The 12,120-nt window shown below is 44.1% G+C and overlaps 1 protein-coding gene across 8 annotated transcripts in view; it reads right to left on the bottom strand.

Moving 5' to 3' along the window:
* The window catches only part of fbrsl1 (fibrosin-like 1), a 270,174-nt gene that overhangs the window by 141,147 nt on the left and 116,907 nt on the right, over nt 1-12,120 (bottom strand). For all 8 annotated transcript variants that reach the window (XM_030737150.1, XM_030737147.1, XM_030737151.1 and 5 more), the window contains exon 4: nt 9,192-9,227. In XM_030737150.1, coding sequence (XP_030593010.1) covers nt 9,192-9,227 — 36 coding nt within the window. The remainder of the gene's footprint in view (nt 1-9,191; nt 9,228-12,120) is intronic.

The following is a 12,120-nucleotide window of genomic DNA, read 5'->3' as shown; positions in this document are numbered from 1 at the left end:
ATCTGGCAGGCGTAATGAAGGCGGGCTGGGCTTGCGGTGCCCTGCTGCCATGGCTCGGCGGAGCAGGAGGTTAGCTGGCAGATTGGGCCAGGATGAGTGAAGGGGAGTCGGGAAACCTGCTGAGTGAATAAGCCAGCCCAGTTAATCTCCCATGTGCCCTGGTGTGATCGGGGCCAAGGCCAACCACACGCTGAGGGCACAGAGCATGGGGTCTGGAGTGTGGATAGTTGTGGGCAGAAGACTACAGGACAAGTGAGGCATTGATTTGCATTGTTTGGCATTTTGTTGATTTTTCTGTTTAAAGCGACAATGGTTAAAATAACCTTAATTCTGAAATAAGTAGAATAAAATAATACACAAATAAGCACGATTAAAAATAATAAACAACAACAGACTCACAGTTCAGGTAAGACTTCTACAATGTATCTACACATGGGTCTGTTTAACGGATGCTGTGTATTACAAACAACATATGCGAGCAGTAAATATTATAAAACACCTGCAAGTAAACGTTACTGTAAGATGCTGAATGTACATATCAACACATTGACGCACAGCCTCTGTAACAGTAGACTTGCAACTTAGTCAAACATATGTCAGAGGATACAGGTAATTAAACAGGTAAATTCAACCCCAATAGGTGCAGCCTCTGAGGAAACAAAAGACAAATAGTGTCTTTGCACCATCTGGCACAGACAGAAGTGCATGAGGATTTCCATGTGGTCAAACATGGCAAAAAACTGAAGTTAAGCAATAAAACACCTTTAAAAGTATACTAAATGAACACAAAAATCATCACGCTGTAAAACCTTTATAACTTATATAAACTTACATGACCCTTTACTTTGCTGTACAAACTTTCTTTTAGTTTTACTTTCTTTTTAAAATAAGTTCATTTTACAGTAATTTTGAACTTCATGTTGTGTTATAGCTACACCACTGACAGCTAAAGCACAAAAACATTCATTATCTTGTTACACTGGCACCTAATAAAGGGTGGGCTATAACAGGCAGCAAGTGAAAAGCCAGTTCATCTGCTTGATCCATGCAGAGCAGGAAGTAACGGCAAGCCTACGGGTCTGAGCGACTCCGACAAGGACCACACTGGCTGGGTGGCACGAGAAGTCAGCTCCTGTGAGGTGACCTGGTATGCAGACAGGTCAGAAAACCCAAGCTGTCAAATTCCAAATGGAAAAAGGCAGCCTACTTTTTATCTCCTTTTCTTTTACATAATGTGGATGGGCCAGGACACGTCTTATAGGTGTGTAGGGAGTGTTTTCTTCTCAAAAAACTTTGACATTTCCCATCTGGATAAATGTTTCTGTACACACCCCTTAACAAAGCTGGTATTCTTTTGTGGCAGTAGCCTCTTTCAGAGGGATAATGTGCCCTGCTGCAATGAAAGAGTTTTTCAGAAACAGTTTGACAAACATGACAAAGAGTTCAAGGTACTGACTTGGCCTCCAAATGCATTTGTATGTGCTGGAAATGCACGTTCAACACACAGAGCTCCCACCTGCAGCTTTGAGGACTTGACGCTAAACAATCTGATGTGAACGTTGCGGCATTTCTTCAGAGGTTATGTGGAGTCCATGGCACAAGGGTTACCAACACAATATTAGACGGGCGTTTAAAGATTGTGGCTAATGTGCATCCATTGTACGTCTAGTAGTGCTGAAACCACTTCCTGCCAGTCAGCACTGGCCAAGGAGAACAGCAACGGGGAGAGTGCCAATGCTAGAAACGGTAAACCCTGTGCAATTATGATTAAGCTTCTTTATCTGAACACAAATTCCTCTCCAACTGCTGTGATCTGCCTACTGTGTGCGAAGGCACATGGGGCAAGTAGCAAGGGAGCCAAAACCCTGTTGACAGACCTGCCACGGCAATCACCAGCCAGTCATCGGTGTCTGTGTGCATACATGTATTTACAATTATGCTTTTACCAAGCCAAGCTGCTATGACCATAAGAAACCATCTTTTGTTTGTAATTCAGTCAGCAACCAAACTGGTAATTGAGCACAATACAGGAAATCTTTACCTACCGAGTGTCACAGCATAGGCAGGGCTACATAGACACATTTCAGCTCAAACTGAATCAAGAATCAAGAATCAAGAATCAAGAATGCCTTTATTAGTCCCACAAATGGGGAAATTGCAGTTAACAGAACATCCATCCAAAGGGGGGACAGATGTCTGAGGTCATGCAACCGTTTCACAACGGCGCTACCAACGGCTCTCAGTGTTGGCAAGGTGTGGGAGAGTGTAAGAGAAAGGAAAGAAAATCAGACAGAAAAAAAAACTTGTCTACAATAAATAGCATGAAGCTAAGGCTGACAAAAACAGCAGGTTTCCCAGAGCTGTGCCGGGGCCTCTGGAGAAACCACAACACTGTCATTAACAGTTACTCTCCTCATAAACACACCAGCATCAGCTGGAGTTATAATTGCCCCTGCTTCTCCTGTAATCTTATACCTTACCTGCTGTTACTGTCAGACACCTTCTCCACTGAGGGAGACAGAGATAGTGAGAGATGGGGGAGGAGGAGCTATGGTGCCTATGTGTGTGTGTGCGTCTTGTGAAGCTGGAAGGAGGCTAGATGTTGCTTGTGTACTGTCAGATACAAGTTAAGCAAAGCACAAAAAAAAGGGGGTGTTGTGAGAGAAAGGAAAAGGAGAAAATACATGCCAGAAAATCAAATGAGTGTGTGTTGCCAAATGAAATCCCAGGAGCAAGGCTGAGGGGCTCCGACGGAGAGAAATCATGTTCTTTTCGGTGAGTGATTAGAAGACGAGTGGCAGAACATGACCTACTTAGTATAACTTTTTTTTTTTTTTGAAAGGTTCTAGAAATGGTATTCATGAAGGTAGAGTTAGAGAGGCATGTAGGGGGATTGAACCCTAATGGATTCACAGAAACATTAAAGATAGAAGTAATAATTGCCACGGGGTGTTTGCGAATATGGAATCAAATTCATTTCCTGACCTCTCAAGCTCAAACTGGGGTTTGCAGACATTTTCTGTGCTTTGGCTTCACAATCAAAAAATGTGAATGCATATGATTCGACAGACATGAAAGGTTAAAAATGTAAAACGAAATATGAATAAAACATCATCTGACACCCACTAAAGGCAACAAGATGAAGTTTTAGTACCTTTAAAATTAGTCCACAATAGTGCGGCAGGACATGTGAATGCAGAAAGAGCTGAAAAAAAAGGAGGAAAAAAAAATGCTTTCTCAATATCTGTGACTGAAAATGGCAAAGTGTTGTTTCATTTTTCTGCCCTATTACAAACCTATACTGGAAATCCACCGAGGCTGTGAAAAAGGAACACTTTAGCTCTGCTGCAGAAATGGGCCTGCCTCTGGCTCTTCTTAATTTCAGGCTTTGTTTGTGCAGCATTTGGGAGCTCTTATGGGTTTGTGGGAGACCCGCAGGCCTTTTGTCTCATCAGTAGAGGTGGTTTCTGCTTGGCGCCTGCAGCGATCTGTTGGCGTACGCCTTTTGTTCTACCTCTCCATGCAAGATTTGGCCACAGGTCGCAGATTACAGGCAACACAGCCATCACAGGTACACTGCTGTTTGTTTGCCCTACAACAACTGTTAGCGCTCAGGAGAGTCAGGCACAGAATCTCAATGTGGAGCCAAAGAAAGGGAGGTGTTCTCTGAAGAAGAAAGAGTGAAGAACAACCTTGCAAAAAAGAAAAAAAAAAATCTGTTTTTTTTTTTTTTTTTCCATTAGGTTCTGCCCAAACTCAAATAGTTATCTCTGAATTTCTTGATGGACACTGGCAAAGCCCTGCTGCAGAGCTTCTTTAAATGACATACTCTAATATTACACTTGTGGTGCTAAATTAATAGGTAGCAGCAAGATAAATCTCTATGATTTATGATGTTCCCTCCAGTGTATAATCAAGTTGAATGTGAGAAGGTGAGAGAGTAAGACAGAAGGAGATTGGGAGGGACAGAGACATAGCTTAGTTTGAATTGAGACACAATAAAGAAAGCCCTCCTCTGCACTGCTGAATGGACGGGTTTACTTAGCTTTGAATGAAAGTGTGAAACAATCAGCCACAGAAATCAGTGGGTGTTGTGTTTGGCAGAAGCACGGAGATTAAAATACCAAAAAGTTCAATGTGCAGGGTGCCATGAAATATGACATATGGAAGTGCCAAATGAAATAGCAGACGTTCCCCCCCAACCCAACCCACCCCCACCCACCCACCCCAAAAAACTGTCTATTTCTTTTAGAACCACAAATTCCACATAAGGATGGTTTATGAGAATATCACACCTCTATGGAAGTCTCATCCCACAATCCGCGGGAGGCTTTCTCTCCCTCCTGCCTGCTTCTGGGGGGCTGCCATCATATTCATTCCCCATTCCCAGATAGATGTTTGTAATTGGAGCTCTAATTTATGATCGGGCCTTGGTGCAGGATAATGATATGGAGCATTGTAATTTGCTGATGCAAATTGTACGTTATAATGGGGAGCCATAAAAGCCCCAGCAACATCTCGGAGACTTGCCAAACACCCTGAGCGTTCATTACAGCCCTCATTAAAACATCCACGTCGGCAATGGGAGCTCTTACAAATGGAAGGAGCATGTAATTGCTGCTTGATTGTGGTATATGTAACATATGATAAAGTGGAATTACCACTCTTTTTTTTTCCTACAGTGTTAGTGAAACTTAATGGGGAAAAAGCCTGCAGTAAACAAATCCTCAGAGTATTGTTTGATTGTTACGTTACAGGGCTATTTGTTTAAAGTGGGGCAGGTGAGTTAGGGGACAGTGCATCCAGGACAAACTAAGAAGGATGATAATCAAGGTTCGGGCTTCAGGGGATAAAAGTAATGTTGTTACCCACGAGACGCTGGGTTTCAACTGGAATAACTCCAGCTCCAAGTAACACCAACACGGGTGATAACGTGGAGCTGGGAATACATTAACTGGATTTAATATAAGAAAGGATCAGTATTGTTCTTTTTTATTACCCGGCACCAAAGTCATCAGCATTGCTTTCGCTTTAAGGATTGCGGAATTAGGCTGCAAAAGGTTAGAATGAACCATTAAAGTCACCTCTAGTGAAAAAATGTTTTGTTCTAATGCCAGTTTGGGCCATTGGGGTATAATGTTCAGTAATTTCTAGTAGTTGATCTCAATTCAGTCCTAAAGAATAGGGTATGCGGAACTCTGTGAAGCTGAATGTCCCAACTTTTAAGCAGCCTTAAGAGCAACGCCAAGTGGCAAAAGCAATTAAGAGTTCATTAAAAACAACTGAACTACGTTTTTTTTTTTTTTTTTTTTTTTTAGAGGCCCAGTCAACACTAATTCACAGTGTCGCCTTTTTATTTAAATGACCTCTCCCAGAGTCCCATTTTTGTTCGTGCCATTCTGCTGCATCTCCATTAGAACAAAACCTGAGCTGCATTGCTGAAAATGAAGTTTCCCTCCTCAACTCTGAATGATAGCAGGCCTCTATCATCAGGGCTCTGTGTGCTCAGCCACTGGAAAAGGATTTTCAACCGCACCATTCAGCCGGGGCCCAAGAAGCCTGCAGCCTTTATCTGCAGACCGGTTGATTGATGTGTTGTGGGCCCTGCTGTGGTTAACAGCAATTTTTATCTGTTGCTAGCGGCAACAGCCCAGGTCCCTGGTGCGTGGAGAGCAGCAGGGCCCAGGATCTGAAGCCGGACCGCACACGGGGATAAACAAATAGATTTTTTAAGGCGGACAGCCCTCATAGAGTGGCCACTGACAGGCAGCGCCCCACCCCAAGGCCAATAGAATGTCAGGGCCCCAGCCCACTCCTGCTGGGCTCTTGGTTTCCTTCACTAATTTTCACCATGTGCAGAGCCAGTGGTATGGAGAGACCTGCACACCCCACTGGAAAGTAAGCAGAGAAGGAGAGGTACGCTGAGAAAGACAGAGTTACTTAGAAAAAGACCGACAAGAGGCTTCATCTGCTGCAGGGGAAGAAGCCAGAGTTTATTAACAAAAAAATATTGTTGCAAAAATTAAATACAAGCTATAATTTACACCCAATTTCCTTTGAGTTGCTGTGTTTAGCATTAAATCCTGTAAATCTGTTTTGCTCTGTTAAATAAAGCATGGAGCTTTTAATGGCTCCTACTATAATTAAGTGACATAATCCTTGCATTTGATAGAGATCTTGTGAAAAGCCTCGTCACTCAGACAAACAAGTGCATTTGTCACAATGTGGAGGTCGTGAATGCCAAATCAATTAAAACAAGATTGTTTAAGAATGCACACACCACTGAGACTGCTCTGTTTAGAGGGTACTCATTTAGCGTTAAATATGATTACGACAACCCGAGCACGGGGAAATGAAGAACGGGTGTGTCTGAGAGCTCCGAGCACTCTTGCTCAACACAAACACTTCAGCTAAGGTTTGACTCTCTGACATCGCAGAGATAAACCCTCCCAAAACAGACTAGTCAGATTATACTGTCACAGACAAAACCTGTACGCTTTTATCGTCAAAGAAAACACGAGTCGTAGCTTGGCCTTGGGTGGTTTCAAAAGATGTGGGGTGGGTGCCTGGTGCTTAATCACTTCATCTGGAAGAAAAGAGCAGTGTGTTGTCTTTTTTGCGCTTAGCTACCCCCCCCAAACAATATATGTAACCCAGGGGTAATGACAAGCTGGGCAGATAGTTGAAGTGAGATTTTCTTTTTGGTTTTTTTTGACATTTTCCCATCTCTTGCAGCACGTATCTCTCAGGTGCAGATGTTGGACTCTTTATCAAGAAGCCCCTGAGAGGATGATAAATCGCCAGAGCCCAGACCCATCTCCACTGGAACAACAAGCAGGTAGCAGCACAGGAAACAAGGCACAGATATTGTCTCCCAAACATATCCAAGGCTGTAATGAAGCCTGCAGTAAGCAGACGGAAGAGAGTTGGCCCGATAAACAATTCCATATCCACTCTTCCACGGAGAACTAGATAGCAAGTCTCATTCCTGCTGCTACATATCGATGCTGGACTCAACGCTCCGGAGATTAGTCCTCACCCCATATGTGGTGGGTGGGGAAGACGGCTGGGACAGGTGCAGTCTTTGCAAGACTGCCTGTCTTGCAAAGGCACCAACTGGATAAGCAAACCATAAAAACAAACCATTTAATATTTATCTTTCAGTAGTTTTATTACAAAGCCGTGTTTTAATGCTACTGTCTGTCTTGCAGTGACTTATGCGAGTTCAGTATTTGTTGTTGTGTCAGTAAAGGTAACTCACTCAGATATCAACAAATCGTTACTTCCCAACCATGATGGAAACCCTTCAACTACTAGCAGCGTGAGAAGGGAGGCGTAAAAAAGTATAGGTGTTATCTTATAGAAGAAGAAAACAAACTGTCAGAGATTCACTTTATTAAATCTTAGTGAGTTGTGACAGATAACTGGCCCCCCCTACCCCAGCTCGATTTTTTTTATTGTGGAGAAGCAAAGAAGTAAATGGTGATCAGCACCAGAGGAGAATTATCAGATGGCTCGTCCATGCCATCAGTGGCCGGTAGCAGAAAATTGCCTTTGAGCCTGCCTCATTGACCCTCCTCTACTTATAACCAGGCCTCCACCCACATACGTAGCCTCTCTCTTTCCAGCCATAACATAACATCCAGCCCCTGGTCTTCTCCTCACCCCGCTCCTCCTCCCATATCCACTCATGTCTCTGCCTGGCAGTTCCCTGAAGCCCCCTGACCTTGCACCCCATGTCTCTCCTTCCAAACCATCATGCTGTAAAGCCCGGAGCACTCACAGATAAGCAACCCCCAGAAATCATGCAAGGCCCAGCAGCAGAGCAGATTGAGAGTCAGAGCTCAGTACCCAGGAGGTGCCTGTAGGCTAGAAACGCTGCAGATAGCACCACTGGATAGCTGGAGCGGGGAGCCAGACAACATGAAACTTCCTGCCCTCGTTACTGGACTTTCCTTTGCTTGAACAATGCCCCCGCCTCCCACACAACCACCTCCAAGCCAACTCCACCTCCATTTTTGCCCTCTCTCTCTCTTTCTCTGATCCCCTCCTTCTTCCTTTCAGATAAAGAGAGGGCCTCGTTCCCTGCCGACTCAAACTGACAGCTCGAGCCAAAGGGCTCCACAAGCTTTTTTGGAAGGTCTTGTTTGTTTTCATCCATCTGTGAGCTTGCAGCCACTGGGGAATAGGAATGTGACATGTTCTATTAAAACAAAATAAAAAAGAAGATCGCACAGAGATCAATGTCTTCTGAAGTTAAGCTTTGTTCAGTGCTTTAACTGTAGTCCTTTGAGGCAGATTAAGGCTGACAAACCATTTATAGTTGTTTTGTTTGCCGGGATGATTGCTTCCAAGCTACAATGAGAACTGCCATATGCCACTCATCAGCTAAAAGTAGCACACTTTAAAAAATGTTCCTCTTATGAGTTTCCCTTTAAGGAAAGGACATAAAGGACGGCCGCTGTCTGTATTACCCAGAGACTACACACATCATTGAAACAATGGGAGGGGAAGAACACAAATTTACGGTTCGAGAATGCACTGGGGCAAGGCAACAGATGCTTTCAGGGGATAAAAATAGTCCTGTGCTGACAATTTGTGAGCTACTTTATGTTCAAAAGGATAGAGCTGATGTTTTCTTAGGCACCACTAAATATTCCTCTTGGGCACATTTACCTTGAACAATCTGCGTGATCTAAGATTAAAAAAAAAACTAACTCTTATTAAAACATACACAGTTCCAACAGTCCGCGGGACATTTTTCACTGTAGCTGATCTTCCTAAAGGTGTAGATGTACATACATCCTTCTTGCAGTGGAAAAAAATACATTTATAGCATAGAAAGCAAAAGTCTTTAAGCATTTTTTTTTTAATATATATGTGAGCAGAAACATCCCTCACTGACAGTCCCGGGAAGAAGATATAAAACTCTGACATCGAAACTGCAGCACAGGCGAACAGCGCTGATCAATGCCAATAAAACGAGGCTCTTTTTTTTTTTTTGCCAAGGTAGCACAGGACACCTTCCTGCAATTTAATCAGTCAGTCAGCCAGAATTAATGTTCCTAATATCACGATTTCTCCATTACTCTATTTAACATAATTAAAATGTCGAGCGCTGGGGCCATAAAGCGGGTCGTTGGAGATTGTAATTCTGCCGTAAAGCTATGAAGCATGAAAATGTCACTTACCGAGTAGCCGCGGCCTGACAGCGAGTGAGTGGAACTCTGTAGGGAGAGAGAGGAGAACAGGGATGACCTTTAAGGAGCGTTTCACTCTCTCACACTGACATGATGAAGCAGCGTAGCTTTAATATCAATATTCACATTAACCTTTTACCCGCCCTACCATGCACCCCACGCCTGCTCACACTGCTACCATTCATCCTGTCCTGAACAACAGGGGTAGCTGAGTGGCACCTGCTCTAAAAACAAACAACGCTATACTAGAAATACACTGCGGAATTTCTTTTTTTTTAGGAAACCTATAATTATAGTCCAATAGTCCGTGTCCGTGCACATGCATTATAAGAACACTGGGTGTACTGTTTTGCCTTTATACCGTGCTGCGGTGCAGAAATCTCTGTATGCATGTGTGTTGCTTGCATTTCTCAACAACAGGTTATCAGAACCAGCTTAAACGCAGTGGCCATAGAGAGCGCAGTGTTGGAAGGGGAAGGTCTGCGGATTAGGGTTAGCTCAGTTCTATGACATCACCTTTGACCGCTCTAATGATGTAATCTGTTTGTGTCCTCACAGTGACATCATTTCAGATAATAAAACTGCACTGACAGTGAAATCAAACTTTGCTGACGGATGGTCTCTTTTTGGGGGGGCTTTCTCACTGTTGCTAGGCAACGGTGATTTGCGACCTCCTGTCACGATGAAGTCACAAACTCCTGTCACCAGATTTGTCGCCCATTTCGATAACATGGTTTATATATAAATCTCTTTAAGCAAAAAAAAAAAAAAAAAAAATCGATCTGTCGTCACAGATCAAAGTCATCAGAGTAACGACACACTGCAGCATCTGCCTTTGCTGATGCTAACGTTTCTGTGATGCTGGACACAGCACAAGCCATTATAAATTTGCAATAAAAAAGACAATACAAGCTGTAAAAATTATACACAGTGCCCATCATTAAATGTGTCTATCATGTCTGTCAATTTTTTGAGGTCTTGCATTTATGTGTTTTATCTGTCCCTTTTGTATGCAAGATAAATTTCACTCTGTGCATTAAGGGATGTGTTTTTGGCCCATTTAACTCCTGCGTTTTCTAATGCAGTCCTCTAAATACTGAACAAGAGCAGGATGGAGACAGAAAAGCCTTGGTTTTGTTCTGTTCTCTGGCTCTGTCTGTCAGCGCCCAGCACGAATACCAATCTCAGAATCCCTCCCTCCACTTCCACTTTTCACTGCTTTTATTCCTCTGTCTAGATTGGCAATTTCTCCCCCCCTGGTCTCTGGAGGGGACTTTGCTGCTAGACCAATTTCATCCATAGGTCCACCTTCAATCCAAAACGACCTCCCCCCACACCTTCACCGCCGCTGCCTCCCTTGTTTTGCACCCTCGCAATGTCCCTCATCCGTTCTCCCACACCTGCTCAAAGCATCAGCCCTTGTCAACGCCTGTGTGCCCCTCTGATTTGCAGGACGGCTCCCGTGGTGACGATTAGGGAGGAGTCCTGCTGCGAACCGGAAAGTAGGCTCTGTGGGAATCAAAAGGCTATTCCCACTCTGCTCAACCTCTCTGCTATCCTCACTACCGCAACCAGAGAGAAGGCCAGAGTATGAGGGGAGAGAACTCCAGAGAAGGCAAAAATACGTGGATAAAAAAGGGCCAAAAGTGTGTTTCAGGGAAAATGTGGTCTGCTGTTTATATGTGCGCATGTTGTGAGTGCATTTAAATGTGTGTAGACGCATGTGTTTGTGTGTGTGAGTGCATATGTGCATAGGTGGAGTGAGGCCAAGGCCATTTGGAATTAGCCTTACTATGTCGAGTTCATTCAACTTGGAGCATTCTGAGTAGAAAGAGAGGCTTATTTAAATGATAATGAGGGACAATCCATTGGATTTAGTGCTGGTGAAGGGAGAAAAAGAGGGGAGGGGAAGGGGGATCCATTAAAACGCCAGCGGTTCATAAGCCATAGGGTCGGCATACAGCTAAACACTCTCTCTTAAAAGCCATTATACATGGCTCTCAATGGATTTCTGCAGTGCTTAGGACTTCAAAAGGATTTAAGAACCCGCCCCAGAGAGAGGGAGAGAGTGTTGGGGGAGGGAGGAGGACAAGTATGTGTGTGGTGGCTATGGTGGTTGGTGGCGAAAGGGATGGGGCGGATGCTGGCGGCATTTAAGGGTTAACTAAACAGCCCCAGAGAAGAAAAATGTTACTAAATCCACCCCCTTATCCTCTCCCAATTTCCACGCCCCCTCCTCCACTCTCCCCGCAAAAAAAAGAAAGAAAGAAAGAAAAACATGGTGATAAGAGGGGAGGGTCCTGTCCATCTTCTCCTAACCCAGACTATTGGTTTTTATCATTGCACAGAGGCCAAGAGGCAGCCCAATCAGTACTATCTGGACCGTAATAAAAAAAAAAAAAAAAAAGGATGTGAACATGTATGCATGCTGTGGCAGGAAAATCAGGTAGGTGGGTGGGTTTGGGTGCATGTTGGTGGATACGGGCGAATACAGGAGGGTTTTAGAGACCCTGACAGCACCACAACCGCCACCCTCTCCTCTGCTTGCAGTTACAGTGGAACCCACCCCCTCTACCACCTCACATTTCCCTAATCCCTGTGTGGCTTAGTGCCGGGGCCCTATTGCACTGCAGGCACAATTACCTAGTCAAAATAAACAGATAAAGACCCAACCGTGGCAATGAACAAACAGCATCCGCTGCATTTTTTTTCCTTTTTTTTTTTTTTTTTACCCCCTGCTCCCAAATTGATGCATGACTGTTTTTACAGGCAGGCGGGCGCGTCCGCATGTCGCATTTGTCTCTGTTTCCTTTGGCGGTAAGACAAGAGAAATCCATTTTGCTCGTTGCCAATGCGGCATCATTAGTTAAGAGCTCTTAAAGCTGGGGAACCACTTTGATGTGGTGGAGCGTATTTTATG

This window comes from Archocentrus centrarchus, chromosome 9 (assembly GCF_007364275.1).
Source record: "Archocentrus centrarchus isolate MPI-CPG fArcCen1 chromosome 9, fArcCen1, whole genome shotgun sequence".
In the NCBI taxonomy this organism is placed as follows: Eukaryota; Metazoa; Chordata; class Actinopteri; order Cichliformes; family Cichlidae; genus Archocentrus; species Archocentrus centrarchus.
This window is presented reverse-complemented; position numbering and strand designations above follow the sequence as displayed.